The sequence below is a fragment of the Cherax quadricarinatus genome, chromosome 74 (genome assembly GCF_038502225.1).
Source record: "Cherax quadricarinatus isolate ZL_2023a chromosome 74, ASM3850222v1, whole genome shotgun sequence".
NCBI classification, from domain to species: domain Eukaryota; kingdom Metazoa; phylum Arthropoda; class Malacostraca; order Decapoda; family Parastacidae; genus Cherax; species Cherax quadricarinatus.
In genome coordinates this window covers 19,379,173-19,397,122 of record NC_091365.1, presented here as the reverse complement: position 1 = coordinate 19,397,122, position 17,950 = coordinate 19,379,173, and the positions used below count along the sequence as shown (strand labels likewise).

Here is a 17,950-nt window from a genome sequence, read left to right as displayed (position 1 = left end):
GGTCCACTACCACCCCTGTTGGTGGTAGTTATTGGGGTCCACTACCCCCCTGTTGGTGGTAGTTGTTGGGGTCCACTACCACCCCTGTTGGTGGTAGTTATTGGGGTCCACTACCCCCCCTGTTGGTGGTAGTTATTGGGGTCCACTACCACCCCTGTTGGTGGTAGTTGTTGGGGTCCACTACCACCCCTGTTGGTGGTAGTTGTTGGGGTCCACTACCACCCCTGTTGGTGGTAGTTGTTGGGGTCCACTACCACCCCTGTTGGTGGTAGTTGTTGGGGTCCACTACCACCCCTGTTGCTGGTAGTTGTTGGGGGTCCACTACCACCCCTGTTGGTGGTAGTTGTTGGGGGTCCACTACCACCCCTGTTGGTGGTAGTTGTTGGGGGTCCACTACCACCCCTGTTGGTGGTAGTTGTTGGGGGTCCACTACCACCCCTGTTGGTGGTAGTTATTGGGGTCCACTACCACCCCTGTTGGTGGTAGTTGTTGGGGGTCCACTACCACCCCTGTTGGTGGTAGTTATTGGGGGTCCACTACCACCCCTGTTGGTGGTAGTTGTTGGGGGTCCACTACCACCCCTGTTGGTGGTAGTTGTTGGGGGTCCACTACCACCCCTGTTGCTGGTAGTTATTGGGGGTCCACTACCACCCCTGTTGCTGGTAGTTATTGGGGGTCCACTACCACCCCTGTTGCTGGTAGTTATTGGGGGTCCACTACCACCCCTGTTGCTGGTAGTTATTGGGGGTCCACTACCACCCCTGTTGGTGGTTGTTTTGTTTCGTTTTTTTTTTCATTCTTTTACTATAAATCATCTTGAGTTATTAGTCATAAAAATTATAAAAAAAATTCCCAAGAATAAGTTTTCAAAGTAAATGCTTGTTGGTTTTTGTTCCAGCAGTTCCAACAGTTCCAGCAGTTCCAACAGTTCCAGCAGTTCCAGAAGTTCCAACAGTTCCAGCAGTTCCAGCAGTTCCAACAGTTCCAACAGTTCCAGCAGTTCCAGCAGTAAAAGCAGTAAAAGCAGTTCCAGCAGTTCCAGCAGTTCCAACAGTTCCAGCAGTTCCAGCAGTTCCAGAAGTTCCAGCAGTTCAAGCGCCCAGCCATTGTATAATTTTTTTCACCCTACCTAGAGCTATTGTTTTATTGTTTTTTCTGAGAATGACACTGGCCAGGAAGGGACAGTTTTTGTAAGTGTCGACACAAATGGGTGTCGACGCCTCAAGGCGGATAACAACAACTTATTCACCGTTAATGAGTCTTGGAAAGACGTTAGTTATGTCGCCGGTTTTCTCATCTTTGTTGCAGATTATAAGTTTAACAGTGACGGATTCGGTTTATGTATTGATATGACAGACGCATTAGTAACCGGCTGTTATGATTTCCTTCTTATCTATTATTATTAGCATAACGTCAAAAAATTTTGCTGTCGTACATGGAAGTTTAGCATCACAAAATATATGACCAATTTTGATGTTAATTAAGTCTTATGACTTAAATTTAATCTTGACGTTGTCGCCGCTGGTGACTTCGCTACATTTTTGGTTATTTTGGTAAATTTCTTCGAGTGTTATTAAGGTCTTGGTGGGCATTATCATGAGTTTATCACCAACACAACATGATCCTGATTCAATGCGACCAGATACACTTTTCTTTTTGGTGGAGAAATCTGATACTGACAACCTTAGTGGGTCTTTTATTTGCCTCTAGAATTTGGGTAAATTGTTGATATATTGCAACAAGGTTTAACCTTTATACCAAGAACAAGCTGTAGACATCCTCTTGATATTTTCCCCGGTTAAACCTGAACAAGGAATGAAAGTTACTGTACTGTTTTTGTTTTTAAATCCGGTATTTTTAAAGAACTCCTACATTTTATTTTTACAGAATTCAAAGCGGTCTTCAGACCACTAGGTGGTTTCGTCGTCCATTTTGTTGATAGCAACAATAACACTATTGATGCCCACTGTTTTAAGTAGTTGGAGGATTTCTGTTGCGAAATTCTATGTCTTGAAAGTAGATTCAAACTCTCCAGATCTTGCTGAGACGACCAAGAGCGCTATATCTGCTTGGTACATTCCCTAAATCATGCGAGGAATAAGAGTTTGGTGTCCGGGAGCATCCAAAAGGGTAATCCGTTTTGCACTTGTTTCAAAATTTCCCCTGCCAATGTCAAGAGTTGTTCCTCTTTAACGTTCTTCAGGGGATGAATCAAGGGCCCATGACAAATATTAAGAGTCCATGTTCATTTGTTTGGCCTCTTTCCGGTACTATTTTATAGTCGCTGTATCTACTGACTTGCTTAGATATATTTATCCGCCAAGAGTGGACTTGCCTGAGTCCGCATGACCCACAATTAGAAGGTTAATATTTTCTTTATTGCAATGGGGATCAATTAAGATTTCATGATCATTATTATCAGATATGAATTCATGTTAGAATTCCAGGTCACTTGAATCAGAGTCACTGTGAAGGGATGTTGTGTTTGTGGTAGTGCAGCTTTCATCGGTGGACTGTATGATCAAATCAATGGTAGGATCAATTGTACTAGCCATCACTTGCTTGCTAGCATCCACGGGAGGGCTAGTGGTACCAGCCACCGATGGCTTACAAGCAGCCACATGAGGGCTAGTGGTACCAGCCACCAATGGCTTACAAGCAGCCACATGAGGGCTAGTGGTACCAGCCACCAATGGCTTACTAGCAGCCACAGGAGGGCTAGTGGTACCAGCCACCAATGGCTTACAAGCAGCCACATGAGGGCTAGTGGTACCAGCCACCAATGGCTTACAAGCAGCCACATAAGGGCTAGTGGTACCAGCCACCACTGGCTTACAAGCAGCCACATGAGGGCTAGTGGTACCAGCCATCAATGGCTTACTAGAGCTAGTGGTACCAGCCACCAATGGCTTACAAGAGGAGAGCTAGTGGTACCAGCCACCAATGGCTTACAAGCAGCCACATGAGGGCTAGTGGTACCAGCCACCAATGGCTTACTAGTAGCCACGGGAAGGCTATTAGTACCAGCCACCATTGGCTTACTAGTAGCCACGGGAAGGCTAGTAGTACCAGCCACCATTGGCTTACTAGTAGCCACGGGAAGGCTAGTGGTACCAGCCACCATTGGCTTACTAGTAGCCACGGGAGGGCTAGTAGTACCAGCCACCACAGGCTTGGTAAAAAGACAGTTGTGGGTGGCTGCAGTGATTTTAGTGAACATCCTGTTCACTAGGAACCATATTATACCCGGCACTGTCACCATAATAATGAGGAGGAAGAACTCATTGAGTGAATATAATCCCTGACACTATTTTCTTAGTTACAGCAGGTGAACTTGGATTAATCTGATATCGTTGTTCAACTTAATAAACTTGAAAAGGAAACCAATCAGTGGCCACGTAGTTGGTAGCCAGACTTGGTTAACCTGGTCTGGTAATTAAGGGGGATCTGTGTCGCCAGGACACTTGAAGACTGCGTCAATCCAGGTAGATTAGCAAAGTATTTGAGCCGAGGTTTTACAACCATCTGTGGCTTCCGTCACCTCCAGCAAGAGGTGTTGTCTCTCTTTCTCCAGTTATCTCACCCGTGTCACTAAGTACACTAAGAGCCCAACAAAACACAGAAATGTGCAAGAGCACACCAAGACTTTTTAGAAACTCATTTTGATATTCTTGAGTATATTTTGAAGAGTCATACAAACTATAACTTATGTAATATAGGAAATATAGTTACCCTCGAATGAAGTTGTGTCAATGTATTTAGAAAAGTAATTAGTTTAGTGTTAAGTAAATTGTTTGCTGAAGTGTTTAGTAGAGTGTTTAATGAAGTGCTTACTGAAGTGTTTAGTAGTGTTTAGCGAAGTGTTTACTGAAGTTTACTAAAGTGATTACTGAAGTGGCAGCAGTACCATAATCAAAGTGAGAGTTGTAATAATTTGTAGTGACGATAACACTTGTATAGTGATGAACAGTTGTAGTGACGGAAAATGTATAGTGTTGTGATGGAAGATGTACAGTGCAGTGATGGTAGATGTATAGTGTAGTGATGGTAGATGTACAATGTAATGATGGTAGATGTATAGTGTAGTGATGGTAGATGTACAATGTAATGATGGTAGATGTATAGCAAAATGATGGTAGATGTATAGTGAATTGGTGGTAGATGTATAGTGTAGTGATAGATATATAGTGTAGTGATGTACAGTGTAGTGATGGCAGATGTATAGTGTAGTGGCAGTAGATGTATAGTGTAGTGGCAGTAGATGTATAGTGTAGTGGTGGTATGTGTGTGGTGTAGTGGTGATAGATCTGTAGTGTAGTGGTCCTAAATATATAGGGTAGTGTTGCTAGATATACAGTGTAGTGATGGTAGATGTTTACCATAATAGTGTTAGATGTGTAGTGCAGTGATGGTAGATATGTATTGTGGTTGTGGTAGATGTTTAGTGTAGTGATGACAGAAATATAGTGTAGTAATTGTTGATGTGAACTTTAGTGGTAGTAGATGAAAAGTGTAGTGGTGGTAATAGGAGTATAGTGTAGTGATGGTAGATATATAGAGTAGTGATAGTAGATGTGTAGTGTTGTGATGGTAGATGTGGAGTGTAGTGGTGGTAGATGTATAGTGTAGTAATGGTAGATGTATAGTGTAGTAATGGTAGATGTATAGTGCAATGATGAGAGATGTATAGCATAGTGATGGTACTTGTATAGTTTAGTGGTGGTAGATGTGTAGTGATTGATGTATAGTGAAGCAGTAGATGTATGGTGTAGTGATGGTGTATGTAGAGTGTAGTGATAGATGTATATTGCAGTGGTGGTAGATGTATAGTGTAGTAATGGTAGATGTATAATGTAGTGGTGTTAGATGTGTAGTGTAGAGACAGTAGAAGTATAGTGTACTGATGGTAGATGTAGAGTGCAGTGATGGTAGATGTAGAGTGTAGTTATGGTAGATGTAGAGTGTAGTGATGGTAGATGTAGAGTGCAGTGATGGTAGATGTAGAGTGTAGTGATGGTAGATGTAGAGTGCAGTGATGGTAGATGTAGAGTGCAGTGATGGTAGATGTAGAGTGTAGTGATGGTAGATGTAGAGTGCAGTGATGGTAGATGTAGAGTGCAGTGATGGTAGATGTAGAGTGCAGTGATGGTAGATGTAGAGTGCAGTGATGGTAGATGTAGAGTGCAGTGATGATAGATGTAGAGTGTAGTGATGGTAGATGTAGAGTGTAGTGATGGTAGATGTAGAGTGCAGTGATGGTAGATGTAGAGTGCAGTGATGGTAGATGTAGAGTGCAGTGATGGTAGATGTAGAGTGTAGTGATGGTAGATGTAGAGTGCAGTGATGGTAGATGTAGAGTGCAGTGATGGTAGATGTAGAGTGCAGTGATGGTAGATGTAGAGTGCAGTGATGGTAGATGTAGAGGGCAGTGATGGTAGATGTAGAGTGCAGTGATGGTAGATGTAGAGTGCAGTGATGGTAGATGTAGAGTGCAGTGATGATAGATGTAGAGTGTAGTGATGGTAGATGTAGAGTGTAGTGATGGTAAATGTAGAGTGTAGTGATGGTAGATGTAGAGTGCAGTGATGGTAGATGTAGAGTGCAGTGATGGTAGATGTAGAGTGTAGTGATGGTAGATGTAGAGTGTAGTGATGGTAGATGTAGAGTGCAGTGATGGTAGATGTAGAGTGCAGTGATGGTAGATGTAGAGTGCAGTGATGGTAGATGTAGAGTGTAGTGATTGTAGATGTAGAGTGCAGTGATGGTAGATGTAGAGTGTAGTGATGGTAGATGTAGAGTGCAGTGATGGTAGATGTAGAGTGTAGTGATGGTAGATGTAGAGTGTAGTGATGGTAGATGTAGAGTGCAGTGATGGTAGATGTAGAGTGCAGTGATGGTAGATGTAGAGTGTAGTGATGGTAGATGTAGAGTGCAGTGATGGTAGATGTAGAGTGTAGTGATGGTAGATGTAGAGTGCAGTGATGGTAGATGTAGAGTGCAGTGATGGTAGATGTAGAGTGCAGTGATGGTAGATGTAGAGTGCAGTGATGGTAGATGTAGAGTGCAGTGATGGTAGATGTAGAGTGTAGTGATGGTAGATGTAGAGTGTAGTGATGGTAGATGTAGAGTGTAGTGATGGTAGATGTAGAGTGTAGTGATGGTAGATGTAGAGTGCAGTGATGGTAGATGTAGAGTGTAGTGATGGTAGATGTAGAGTGCAGTGATGGTAGATGTAGAGTGTAGTGATGGTAGATGTAGAGTGTAGTGATGGTAGATGTAGAGTGCAGTGATGGTAGATGTAGAGTGTAGTGATGGTAGATGTAGAGTGCAGTGATGGTAGATGTAGAGTGCAGTGATGGTAGATGTAGAGTGCAGTGATGGTAGATGTAGAGTGCAGTGATGGTAGATGTAGAGTGCAGTGATGGTAGATGTAGAGTGCAGTGATGGTAGATGTAGAGTGTAGTGATGGTAGATGTAGAGTGTAGTGATGGTAGATGTAGAGTGTAGTGATGGTAGATGTAGAGTGAAGGGATGGAAGATGTAGAGTGTAGTGAGTGATAGATGTATAGTGATGTGATGGTAGATGTATAGTGCAGTGGTGGTAGATTTATAGTGTACTGATAGTAGATGTATACTGTAGTGATGGTAGATATATAGAGTAGTGATAGTAGATGTGTAGTGTTGTGATGGAAGATGTGCAGTGTAGTGGTGGTAGATGTATAGTGTAGTAATGGTAGATGTATAGTGCAGTGATGAGAGATGTATAGCATAGTGATGGTACATGTATAGTTTAGTGGTGGTAGATGTGTAGTGATGATTGATGTATAGTGAAGCAGTAGATGTATGGTGTAGTGATGGTGTATGTAGAGTGTAGTGATAGATGTATATTGCAGTGTTGGTAGATGTAGAGTGCAGTGATGGTAGATGTAGAGTGTAGTGATGGTAGATGTAGAGTGCAGTGATGGTAGATGTAGAGTGTAGTGATGGTAGCTAGTTTTATGCCAAATATTTTTGAAATGTTAGGTTTCACCATAGCATTTCTCGATGGTGGACTTGTTAGGGTCTTGTTAGTGTGACTTCTGCCATGAGAGTAACATGGCTTACCCATTTTTGTGACTGAATATATGCTGTAAATAATATTAATATCAATATATGCTTTTCTAAACAGTTATGTTTCTCTGAAGCCTTTTATAGTTTGAGTGCTGCTGTGTTTTGACTAGACTAGCAGTTATCTTGTGAATGGTCACACAAAATAATCCACTTATTACTTAATACTCTCATTTCAATTAAATCATTATAACCCTTAACACAATAGAGCAGTAAATGTAAAAAGGCTAGTAATACATAAATGATGAACTTAAGGAGTTCAGAAAGGGGTGGTTACAGCCCCTCATGTTTATATAGGTCTGAGAAGCCACTGTGGGCTAAAGGAGTTTAATAGAAAGACCTGTGACTCTGAAAAAGACACTCAAGAATGTATTACTAGGCAGGTCCAACTCAAACACTCCTACGCCCACCTTTCTATTTCTTGATGGCCAGCCTATCAAACTAGACCAAAAATAACGCTTCTTTTATCGCGATAGAACTAAATGAAAAGTTTTGACTGGGTTCTTTCTGAAAAGTTATAGGAACAGCAGCGCCGAATATTTTGAAGAGGAAAGTGACATTGTTAGTACAGTTTCACAACACAGCACTTTCCTTCACAAGTCTTCTTGATTACAAACAAAGGGACCAGAAAATCATTTTTGCCCCCAAAGAGGATGATTATTACTATATATGTATAATTTCTTTTATGCAGATATACAGTGAATTTAATGATTCAGCCATTACATAAAACACCATAAATTTCATCACAACAGAACACAACAGCCAAGACAACATTAGCACTGGAGTATGCACCATTTTCTGTGATGGTTGTGATGAACAGTACAATAAAGAAGAAAAAGGCACAATACCGTAATTGGAACAACACATAAATAACCCGCACATAGCAGAGACAAGCTTACGATAACATTTCGGTTCGACCTAAACCATTGACATATTCACGACTGAAGCGTCGTCATTAGCGCCTCTCTCCTATGTGCTGGTTATTTGTGTAAGAGTACGCTGAACATTATATTTTAAGTAGAGTGTATAACCATACTAAAAATATGGGGTGAAATGACACTTGGAACATCTTTACTGGATATGTTTGAGTTCTGGGATATACGTCTCTCTAAAGGAAATAGTGGAGATCGCAGGTCGCTGGTGAAGATCAGGTGACGGCATTATCTCATAGCCGTCCCTGCTGCCACTTTACTTTCTTATTTGATGACCTGACGCCATCACCTGACCTTCACCAGTGACATACTTTCTCCACTACGTATATGTACTGCAGGGAACAGTTACCTTGTTCCCTGCAAATGATACGTAGAATACGAGTGGCCAAAACTACGGCATGATAATTTTGCCTGTCACTTTACAAGCATCATATTACGGGACAGTTGTTGGAAGTAGAATTGTCCAGCAATGGGACAAAATGTAACAACCAGTAACCAGATGACATTTCAACATAAGTGACCATGGCCCATGGTCTGGTAGGCAAAGCTCTCGCTTCACACACACTGAGTGTCCGTGGTGCAAGCCCCGGCAAGGATGGAAACATTAGCCGTGTTTCCTTAAGACACCTGATGTCCATGTTCACCTATCAGTCGACTAACTTGGGTGTTAGTCGACTAGTGTGGGTAGCATCCTGGGGACAAAACTGACCTAATTTGCCCGAAATGTTCTTCATAACAAGGGGCTTTCTGTATAGTAGTACGTGATTGATGTCAGCTAGGACTGTACATGTACTTGTAGAAATAAAGATTATATTATTATTGAAGTGTACTTGCTGCCATAAGCTCGCGATTCACCACACTCGAATGATTTCACTCATATCATCCCTACATGTTTCTCACATGTTTCTGTCTTACCTCTCAGGAGTATATATACATACGTATTTGGTATGTTCAGAGTTACTACATAAAGCTCTATGTAGAAAATAGTGGTCCTTTTAACAGTTAGATTTATTGTGTCTTTTCTTAGCAGCACCAAAGTAAACTGAGTACCAGTGTACACTGAGTACAGGTGTATACTTAGTATTAGTTACTCTGAGTGCCAGTGTACATTGAGCACCAGAGTATACTGGGTACCAGTGTATGCTTAGTACAAGAATATACTGAACACCAAAGTATACTGAATAGCAGGGTATGCTGAGTGCTAGAGCATTTAACTTACCAATTGATGCCTAAGATGCCCCTTGCCAGATATCATTAAGCTGCCAGTACAGTGCCCCGCTGGTGTAACCCTCGCCATTGTCTTCCAAGACACTCATGTCTCGACGACAGAATTCAGTTGCTGTCTTTATCGCTACTGCTTGATGGATCTATGAGGAAGATTATTCTTAGAGTACACGGAAAAAGTTTCTCTTAAAGAAACACAAATTTACAATACGTTCAGTCTGCTTTACGCTAATTTACTGCATGCACACATTTTCAATCTACTTATTCAGCAAATATACACAAATAACCCGCACATAGAAGAGAGGAGCTTACGACGACGTTTCGGTCCGACTTAGACCATTTACAAAGTCACACTATTATCAGCAAATACATGATTTCCTGAAAGAAAGAGAGAATATATTAACGAGTTGGTAGATGTTTGTAATGAAGGGGAGGTGATGATTTCATGCAAAGGGAAGGCAAAGAAATGGGTTTGAGCCTGTGGTGGATGTAGGGAAAGTGAGTTAGTCAGTGGGAAAAATGACAGTGGGTAAAGCGGCTTTGGTAGTTAGAATTAAGATAGAGATCTTAAAATCAGATGTGACTATAGTATTTCAGTGGTTGGCGTACCTGCTCACTTAATGTATGAAGGAAAGGAAAGTACCAAAGGATTGACAGAGAGCGTGCATAGTTCCCTTATATATAGGAAAAAGGAACAAAAACGATAAAGGAATTATAGAGGGATAACCCTACTGAGTATACAAGGTAAGCTTTATGGCAGAATTGTTATGGAGGGAGATAAAGGTAGAACAAAAATAAAATTTCAGAGGAGCAGGGAAAATTTACGAATGACAGGGGATGAGTAGACCGAGAGTAGTGTAGTAAGTAGTACTTAGATAATCGTAAGGACCTGTTTATGGCATTAATGGATTTAGCAAAGGTATATGACAGACTGGATAGGTGAGTCACGTGGCAGATGTTGTAAATGTATGGAAGAGGAGGAGACAGGGTAATGAAAACCTTTATGCAGTGTGTAAGGTTCAGGTTAGTGCATGCAGGGATGCGGTGCTGGACTCTACAGTCTATACAATGACAAATTAAATGTTATATATATATATATATATATATATATATATATATATATATATATATATATATATATATATATATATATATATATATATATATATATATATATCGTACTAAATAAGCCGAAATTACCGAATAGGCTGAACTCACCTAAAAATCAATCTTTTCCCCATAAATTTTTACAGATAGCTAATCTGTTTTTACTAACAATAATATAATTTTTATGTTTGGACTAAAACTAACTTAGAAACCTCACCTAACATCGCTAAAAGTGTTAATTTTTTTAGCTAAATTCTGCTATATATATCGTCGATCAACTTAATTATATTAAATTAAATCTATGATAAATATTTTTTCTCGTTATGCTCACATCGATTTCCGCTGATTTATGGCCAAAACTTTTTCATTAGGCCAAACTGGACGATTCGGCTTATTAGGCACGACATTGTTTCTGTGTATATACATACACAGAGAAAGATCGTAGTCAGCAGAATTCGAACCCACACAGGGGCGACTGCCAGCGTTCCCTAAGTGACCCTCTACAGTCTACACCATTCAGCCAGAGATGTCTGACGTTTCTTCCCAGCGAGCATACCAGTGAGCCTCAAGCATGAGCCTCTCCTCCTGTATGTTCTGATCTCATAATCGATTTTTATATCAATCCACCACGCAGAAACAGGAGAGCATAAAGAGATCACAGTCTGCAGGATTCGAACCCACGCAGGGTCGTGGGTTCGATCTATGCAATACTTTAGCCAGTGAACTGGGCAGTCACTCCCATGCCCCTGAACACCAGGTTAGTGATAAGTTATTTCATTAAATCCTGTTACATGCAGTGAACTTCGAAAGAGATTGTGAAATGCTTAACTTAGCTGGAGTCTGGCTGAGTGACTGAAGTACTGCGTACTTTGCAGAGTGTGCAGGCTCGAATCCTGCTGTGAAGTGAGCGATAATGTTTGTAAAAAATTTCACGCATCTGCGAATTAAGTTACACACACACACACACACACACACACACACACACACACACACACACACACACACACACACACACACACACACACACACAGGCCCATACTGGAGTATGCAGCACCTGTTTGGAACCCGCACAATAGACAAGGTGGACAAAGACAGGATGTTCCAGGGAGGGGACACAGACACACAGACCACACACAAATTTGCTGTGATAGGACGTGCAAAATGACTAGGACACATAACTAACCTCGGAAATGATCTTACCTAGTAAACTGAATTTCGGACTTACCTAGAAGTCACTGAAGTTATAAGCAGATAAGCATTTTCTTTGATTTAATAGACATGTGATGAGTAAATCTACTATAGTATATAGAGTATAGGATGAGACAGATAAGGAATAAATCATTATAATAATCAGTATCACCGTTAACTCAATTATGATCATAATAATCATCATCATGAGTGCGGAAGCGATCAGTCACAAACATCTGATAATTAAAATAGGGAAAGAGGGATAAAGCTATTAATATAACTAATCTAACTAATATAACTAATCTAGAAAAAAGTTATTGATTTAGAGACAAAGAAATTACTTAGATAAATAACTGAGAACACCATTCATCCTGTAAAGTCAACACAGCAGAATTACAAGTACGTATCCTCTAACAGAGCGTAATGTAACCACCTTTAATAATAATATTAACACAGCAGAATGACAGCTATTTGTTCGTAATAGTAAAAACTTGGAACATATAATTAATTATAAATTTATGTTTGGGATTTTTAATGATGTTGATATAATGGTTGGTTTAGTGACCTTCCAAATGAAGACTGGAAAATCAGTTGCACTGCATTATATACCATTATATATGTTAAAGCTTGAAATAAGTATATAACTTGTATGCAGTTTTTTTTACCTGTCCAAGGTATAGATAATCTTGAAAAGACTTTAGACTTCCATCTTCTGGTGGGAGGTGCATATGAAGACCAATCTACAGTGACAGTTCCTCCTGTCCTCCTGGATGATGCTGTCGGTGCTACATTATTGGAGACCAACTACTCCAGTCCTCTTCAGTTGTCGCTTCTTTTAAGGTTCTAAAAATATTCGAAATGAAAATAAAACATTAACTCCGATAAATCTAGTGGTGTAACTAAAATAAAACATTAACTCCGATAAATCTAGTGGTGTAACTAAAATAAAACATTTACTCAGATAAATCTAGTGGTGTAACTAAAATAAAACATTTACTCAGATAAATCTAGTGGTGTAACTAAAATAAAACATTTACTCAGATAAATCTAGTGGTGTAACTAAAATAAAACATTTACTCCGATAAATCTAGTGGTGTAACTAAAATAAAACATTTACTCCGATAAATCTAGTGGTGTAACTAAAATAAAACATTTACTCAGATAAATCTAGTGGTGTAACTAAAATAAAACATTTACTCAGATAAATCTAGTGGTGTAACTAAAATAAAACATTTACTCAGATAAATCTAGTGGTGTAACTAAAATAAAACATTTACTCAGATAAATCTAGTGGTGTAACTAAAATAAAACATTTACTCAGATAAATCTAGTGGTGTAACTAAAATAAAACATTTACTCAGATAAATCTAGTGGTGTAACTAAAATAAAACATTTACTCAGATAAATCTAGTGGTGTAACTAAAATAAAACATTTACTCCGATAAATCTAGTGGTGTAACTAAAATAAAACATTTACTCAGATAAATCTAGTGGTGTAACTAAAATAAAACATTTACTCAGATAAATCTAGTGGTGTAACTAAAATAAAACATTTACTCAGATAAATCTAGTGGTGTAACTAAAATAAAACATTTACTCAGATAAATCTAGTGGTGTAACTAAAATAAAACATTTACTCAGATAAATCTAGTGGTGTAACTAAAATAAAGTATCTATATAATAGATAGTTTTTCAAAAAGTTAAAGCTTTTTAAGCAGCGGATATTTTTGTGATATTTATGGCCATTAACACTCGAGTAAACGTTTTTGTTACTTTTTTGTTGTGATGAATTGTTTTGAAAACTGACAAGTTGAAGAATTGAGACACTTGTGCAACATATGGGATTCTTTAATGAAGAAACGTTTCGCCACAAAGTGGCTTCACCAGTCTCATACAAAGCAGGAAGGAATAAGGAGAGGATGAGTTTGAGGTAATCAGTCCCTCAGCCTGGAGCCGATGTGTTCAGTCCATCAATCTTGTAGAAAGCACAGAACACAGCCGTAGACGTGGCTTATATACTGTAGTCAGGTGAGGTGAAGCAGGAGGCGGGGTCATGTAATATATATATATATATATATATATATATATATATATATATATATATATATATATATATATATATATATATATATATATATATATATATATATGTCGTACCGAATATGTAAAACTGGTCAATTAGCAAGAACTCTTTTAAAATTAAGTCCTTTCTGAAATTTTCTCTTATACGTTTAAAGATATATTTTTTCATTAATGTTAATGTAAAAATTTATAATTTTTGAAAAAAAAGAATGTTAGAAAACTTACCTAACCTTATTATAACAAGTGTAATTTATTTTAACCTAACCCAACTAAATATATTTTAAATACGTTTACAATAATTTAGTACTAAACAAACACAATCAAATATATTTTTTTCGTTAGGTTCAGAATGATTTTGGCGAAATTATTGCATACACAAATTTTCACTTGTCCTATATGGCAAGATGAGAGTTGCTATTTAAGCCAAGATCGCAAGTTCTGCCTATTCGGCACGACATATATATATATATATATATATATATATATATATATATATATATATATATATATATATATATATATTATTTTATTATATTTTTTTATTAACACACCTGTCGTCTCCCACCAAGGCAGGGTGGCCCAAAAGAAAAACTTTCACCATTCACTCCATCATTGTCTTGTCAGAGGCATGCTTACACTACAGTTATAAAACTGGAACATTAACACCCCTCCTTCAGAGTGTAGACACTGTACTTCCCATCTCCAGGACTCAAGTCCGACCTGTCGGTTTCCCTGAATCTCTTCATGTTACCTTTCTCACACTCCAACAGCACGTCAAGTACTAAAAACCATTTATCTCCATTTGCTCCTATCAAACACGCTCACGCATGCCTGCTGGAAGCCCCTCGCACACAAAACCTCCTTTTCCCCCTCCCTCCAAATTTTCCTCGGCCGACCCCTACCCCGTCTTCCCTGCACTACGGATTTATACACTCTCGAAGTCATTCTGTTTTGTTCCATTCTCTCTACATGTCCGAACCACCTCAACAACCCCTCCTCAGCTCTCTGGATAATAGTTTTGGTAATCCTGCACCTCCTCCTAATTTCCAAACTACGAATTCTCTGCATTATATTCACACCACACATTGCCCTCAGACACGACATATCCACTGCCTCCAGCCTTCTCCACGCTGCAACATTCACCACCCATGCTTCACACTCATATACGAGCGTTGGTATAACTCTTATACATTCCCATCTTTGCTTCCATGAACAAAGTTTTTTTTGTCTCCACTCACGCTTTTTCCCTCGTCATTCTATGATTCACCTCATCATTCATAGACCCATCTACTGACATGTTCGCTCCTAAATATCTGAATACATTCCCTTCCTCTATATTCTCTCCCTCCAATCTGATATCCAATCTTTCGTTACCTATTTTTTTTTGTCATCCTCATCACCTTACTCTTTCATATATTCACATTTAATTTTCTTTTTTTTACGTACCCTACCAAACTCATTCACCAACCTCTGTAACGTCTCTTCAGAATTTCCCAAAAGCACAGTGTCATCAGCCAAGAGCATCTGTGACAACTCCCACTTTGTGTTAGATTTTTTATCTTTTAACCCCACACCTCTCGCCAACACCCGAGCATTCACTTCTCTTACAACCTCATCTATAAATATATTGAACAACCACGGTGACATCGCACATCCCTGGCTAAGGCCTACTTTTACTGGGAAATAATCTCATTCGCTCCTTACATACTGTAACCTGTGCCTCACTATCCTCGTAAAAACTTTTCACCGCTGTCAATAACCTACCTCCTATTCCATACATTTGCAACATCTTCCACATTGCCTCCCTATCAACCCTGTCATACGCCTTTTCCAAATCCATAAATGCCACAAAAATTTCTTTATCCTTATCTAAATACTGTTCACCTATATGTTTCACTGTAAACACTTGGTCTACACACCCCCTACCCTTCCTAAAACCTCCTTGTTCATCTGCCATCTTACTCTCCGTCTTACTCTTAATTCTTTCAATAATAACTCTACCATACACTTTACCAGGAATACTCAACAGACTTATCCCCCTATAATTTTGCACTCTCTTTTGTTCCCTTTGCCTTTATACAAAGGAACTATGCACGCTCTCTGCCTAATTTCTAGATATCTAACCTTACCCTCTTCCATACATTTATTAAATAAAAGCAACAACCACTCCAGAACTATATCCCCACCTGCTTTTAACATTTCTCTCTTTATCCTTTTAATCCCAGCTGCCTTACCCAGTTTCATTCTACCCACTGCCTCTACCCACTACCACCAGCGCTCCTGCCCTCTGAATGTCACATACAAGGCTATAAATTATTCCACACTGACAGGGTCAACAGGAAAGGTGGTGGAGTAGCGATGTATGTCAGAGACAATTTAAATTGTTGTGTTAGACAAGATATTAAATTAGAAGCGTCAGCCACTGAATCTGTTTGGTTACAGCTTCTCGAGGGCCGAGAAAAACTAATTTTGGGTGTGATTTACAGGGCCCCAAATCTTGATAGGGAGTGCAGTAAACTTCTATGGGACGAAATTCGTAAGGCATCTACATACGAAAATGTTGTGCTAATGGGAGATTTCAACTATAGACAGATTGACTGGAGCAATTTGACAGGAAATTTAGAGTCGGGTGACTTTCTTGATACGATCCAGGATTGTTTTTTAAAACAGTTTGTGACAGAGCCAACTAGGGGAAATAACCTCCTTGACTTGGTTCTTGCCAGTAGGGAAACACTAATTAATAATCTTGAGGTTAATGATGAGCTTGGGGAGAGTGATCACAAATCACTCAGTTTTAACATATCATGGAATTCCCCTAATAATGGCAATCAAGTCTCCGTCCCTGACTTTCGCTTGGCTGATTTCATAGGACTGAAAAATTACTTAGGTGGGCTGAACTGGAATGACCTGACTAGGGGTCAGGTAGGTGGTGATGGTTGCCGATATGATGCTTTCCAGGGCATAGTTCTAGCTGCTCAGTCAAATTATGTTCCAAATAGGGAAATCAGATCAAACAAAAATGATCCTAAATGGATGAACAATAGATTAAAATATCTGATTGGTCAAAAGAGAGGCATATATAGGCAAATCAAAAGAGGAGAGGGGCAATTAAGAAATCGATATATTCAGTTAAAGAGAGAAATAAAAAAGGGAATTAGAAAAGCAAAAAGAGATTATGAGGTTAAAGTTGCAAGAGAATCGAAGACTAACCCAAAAGGATTCTTTCAGGTATACAGAAGTAAGATCAGGGACAAGATAGGCCCACTCAAAAGTTCCTCGGGTCAGCTCACTGACAGTGATAAGGAAATGTGTAGAATTTTTAACACATACTTCCTCTCAGTTTTTACACAGGAGGATACCAGCGATATTCCAGTAATGATAAATTATGTAGAACAGGACGATAATAAACTGTGCACTATTAGGGTCACAAGTGACATGGTCCTTAGGCAAATAGATAAATTAAAACCTAACAAATCCCCAGGCCCTGATGAACTGTATGCAAGGGTTCTAAAGGAATGTAAAGAGGAGCTTAGCACACCTTTGGCTAATCTTTTCAACATATCACTACAAACTGGCATGGTGCCAGATAAGTGGAAAATGGCAAATGTGATACCTATTTTCAAAACAGGTGACAGGTCCTTAGCTTCGAACTATAGACCAATAAGCCTAACCTCCATAGTGGGAAAATTTATGGAATCAATAATTGCCGAGGCAGTTCGTAGCCACCTTGAAAAGCATAAATTAATCAACGAATCTCAGCATGGTTTTACAAAGGGGCGTTCCTGCCTTACGAATTTATTAACTTTTTTCACTAAGGTATTTGAGGAGGTAGATCATGGTAATGAATATGATATTGTGTATATGGACTTCAGTAAGGCTTTTGACAGGGTCCCACATCAGAGACTATTGAGGAAAATTAAAGCACATGGAATAGGAGGAGAAATTTTTTCCTGGATAGAGGCATGGTTGACAAATAGGCAGCAGAGAGTTTGCATAAATGGGGAGAAATCAGAGTGGGGAAGCGTCACGAGCGGTGTTCCACAGGGGTCAGTGTTGGGCCCCCTGCTGTTCACAATCTACATAAACGACATAGATGAGGGCATAAAGAGCGACATCGGCAAGTTTGCCGATGACACCAAAATAGGCCGTCGAATTCATTCTGACGAGGACATTCGAGCACTCCAGGAAGATTTGAATAGACTGATGCAGTGGTCGGAGAAGTGGCAGATGCAGTTTAATATAGACAAATGCAAAGTTCTAAATGTTGGACAGGACAATAACCATGCCACATATAAACTAAATAATGTAGA

At 39.3% G+C, this 17,950-nt stretch overlaps 1 protein-coding gene across 1 annotated transcript in view; it reads right to left on the bottom strand.

The window, feature by feature from the left end:
• The window catches only part of LOC128700225 (beta-mannosidase), a 143,161-nt gene that overhangs the window by 27,681 nt on the left and 97,530 nt on the right, over positions 1-17,950 (bottom strand). Inside the window, 2 exon segments of the mRNA XM_070100814.1 lie at positions 9,259-9,406; positions 12,224-12,401. Of these exon segments, the coding sequence (XP_069956915.1) occupies positions 9,259-9,406; positions 12,224-12,401 (326 nt within the window).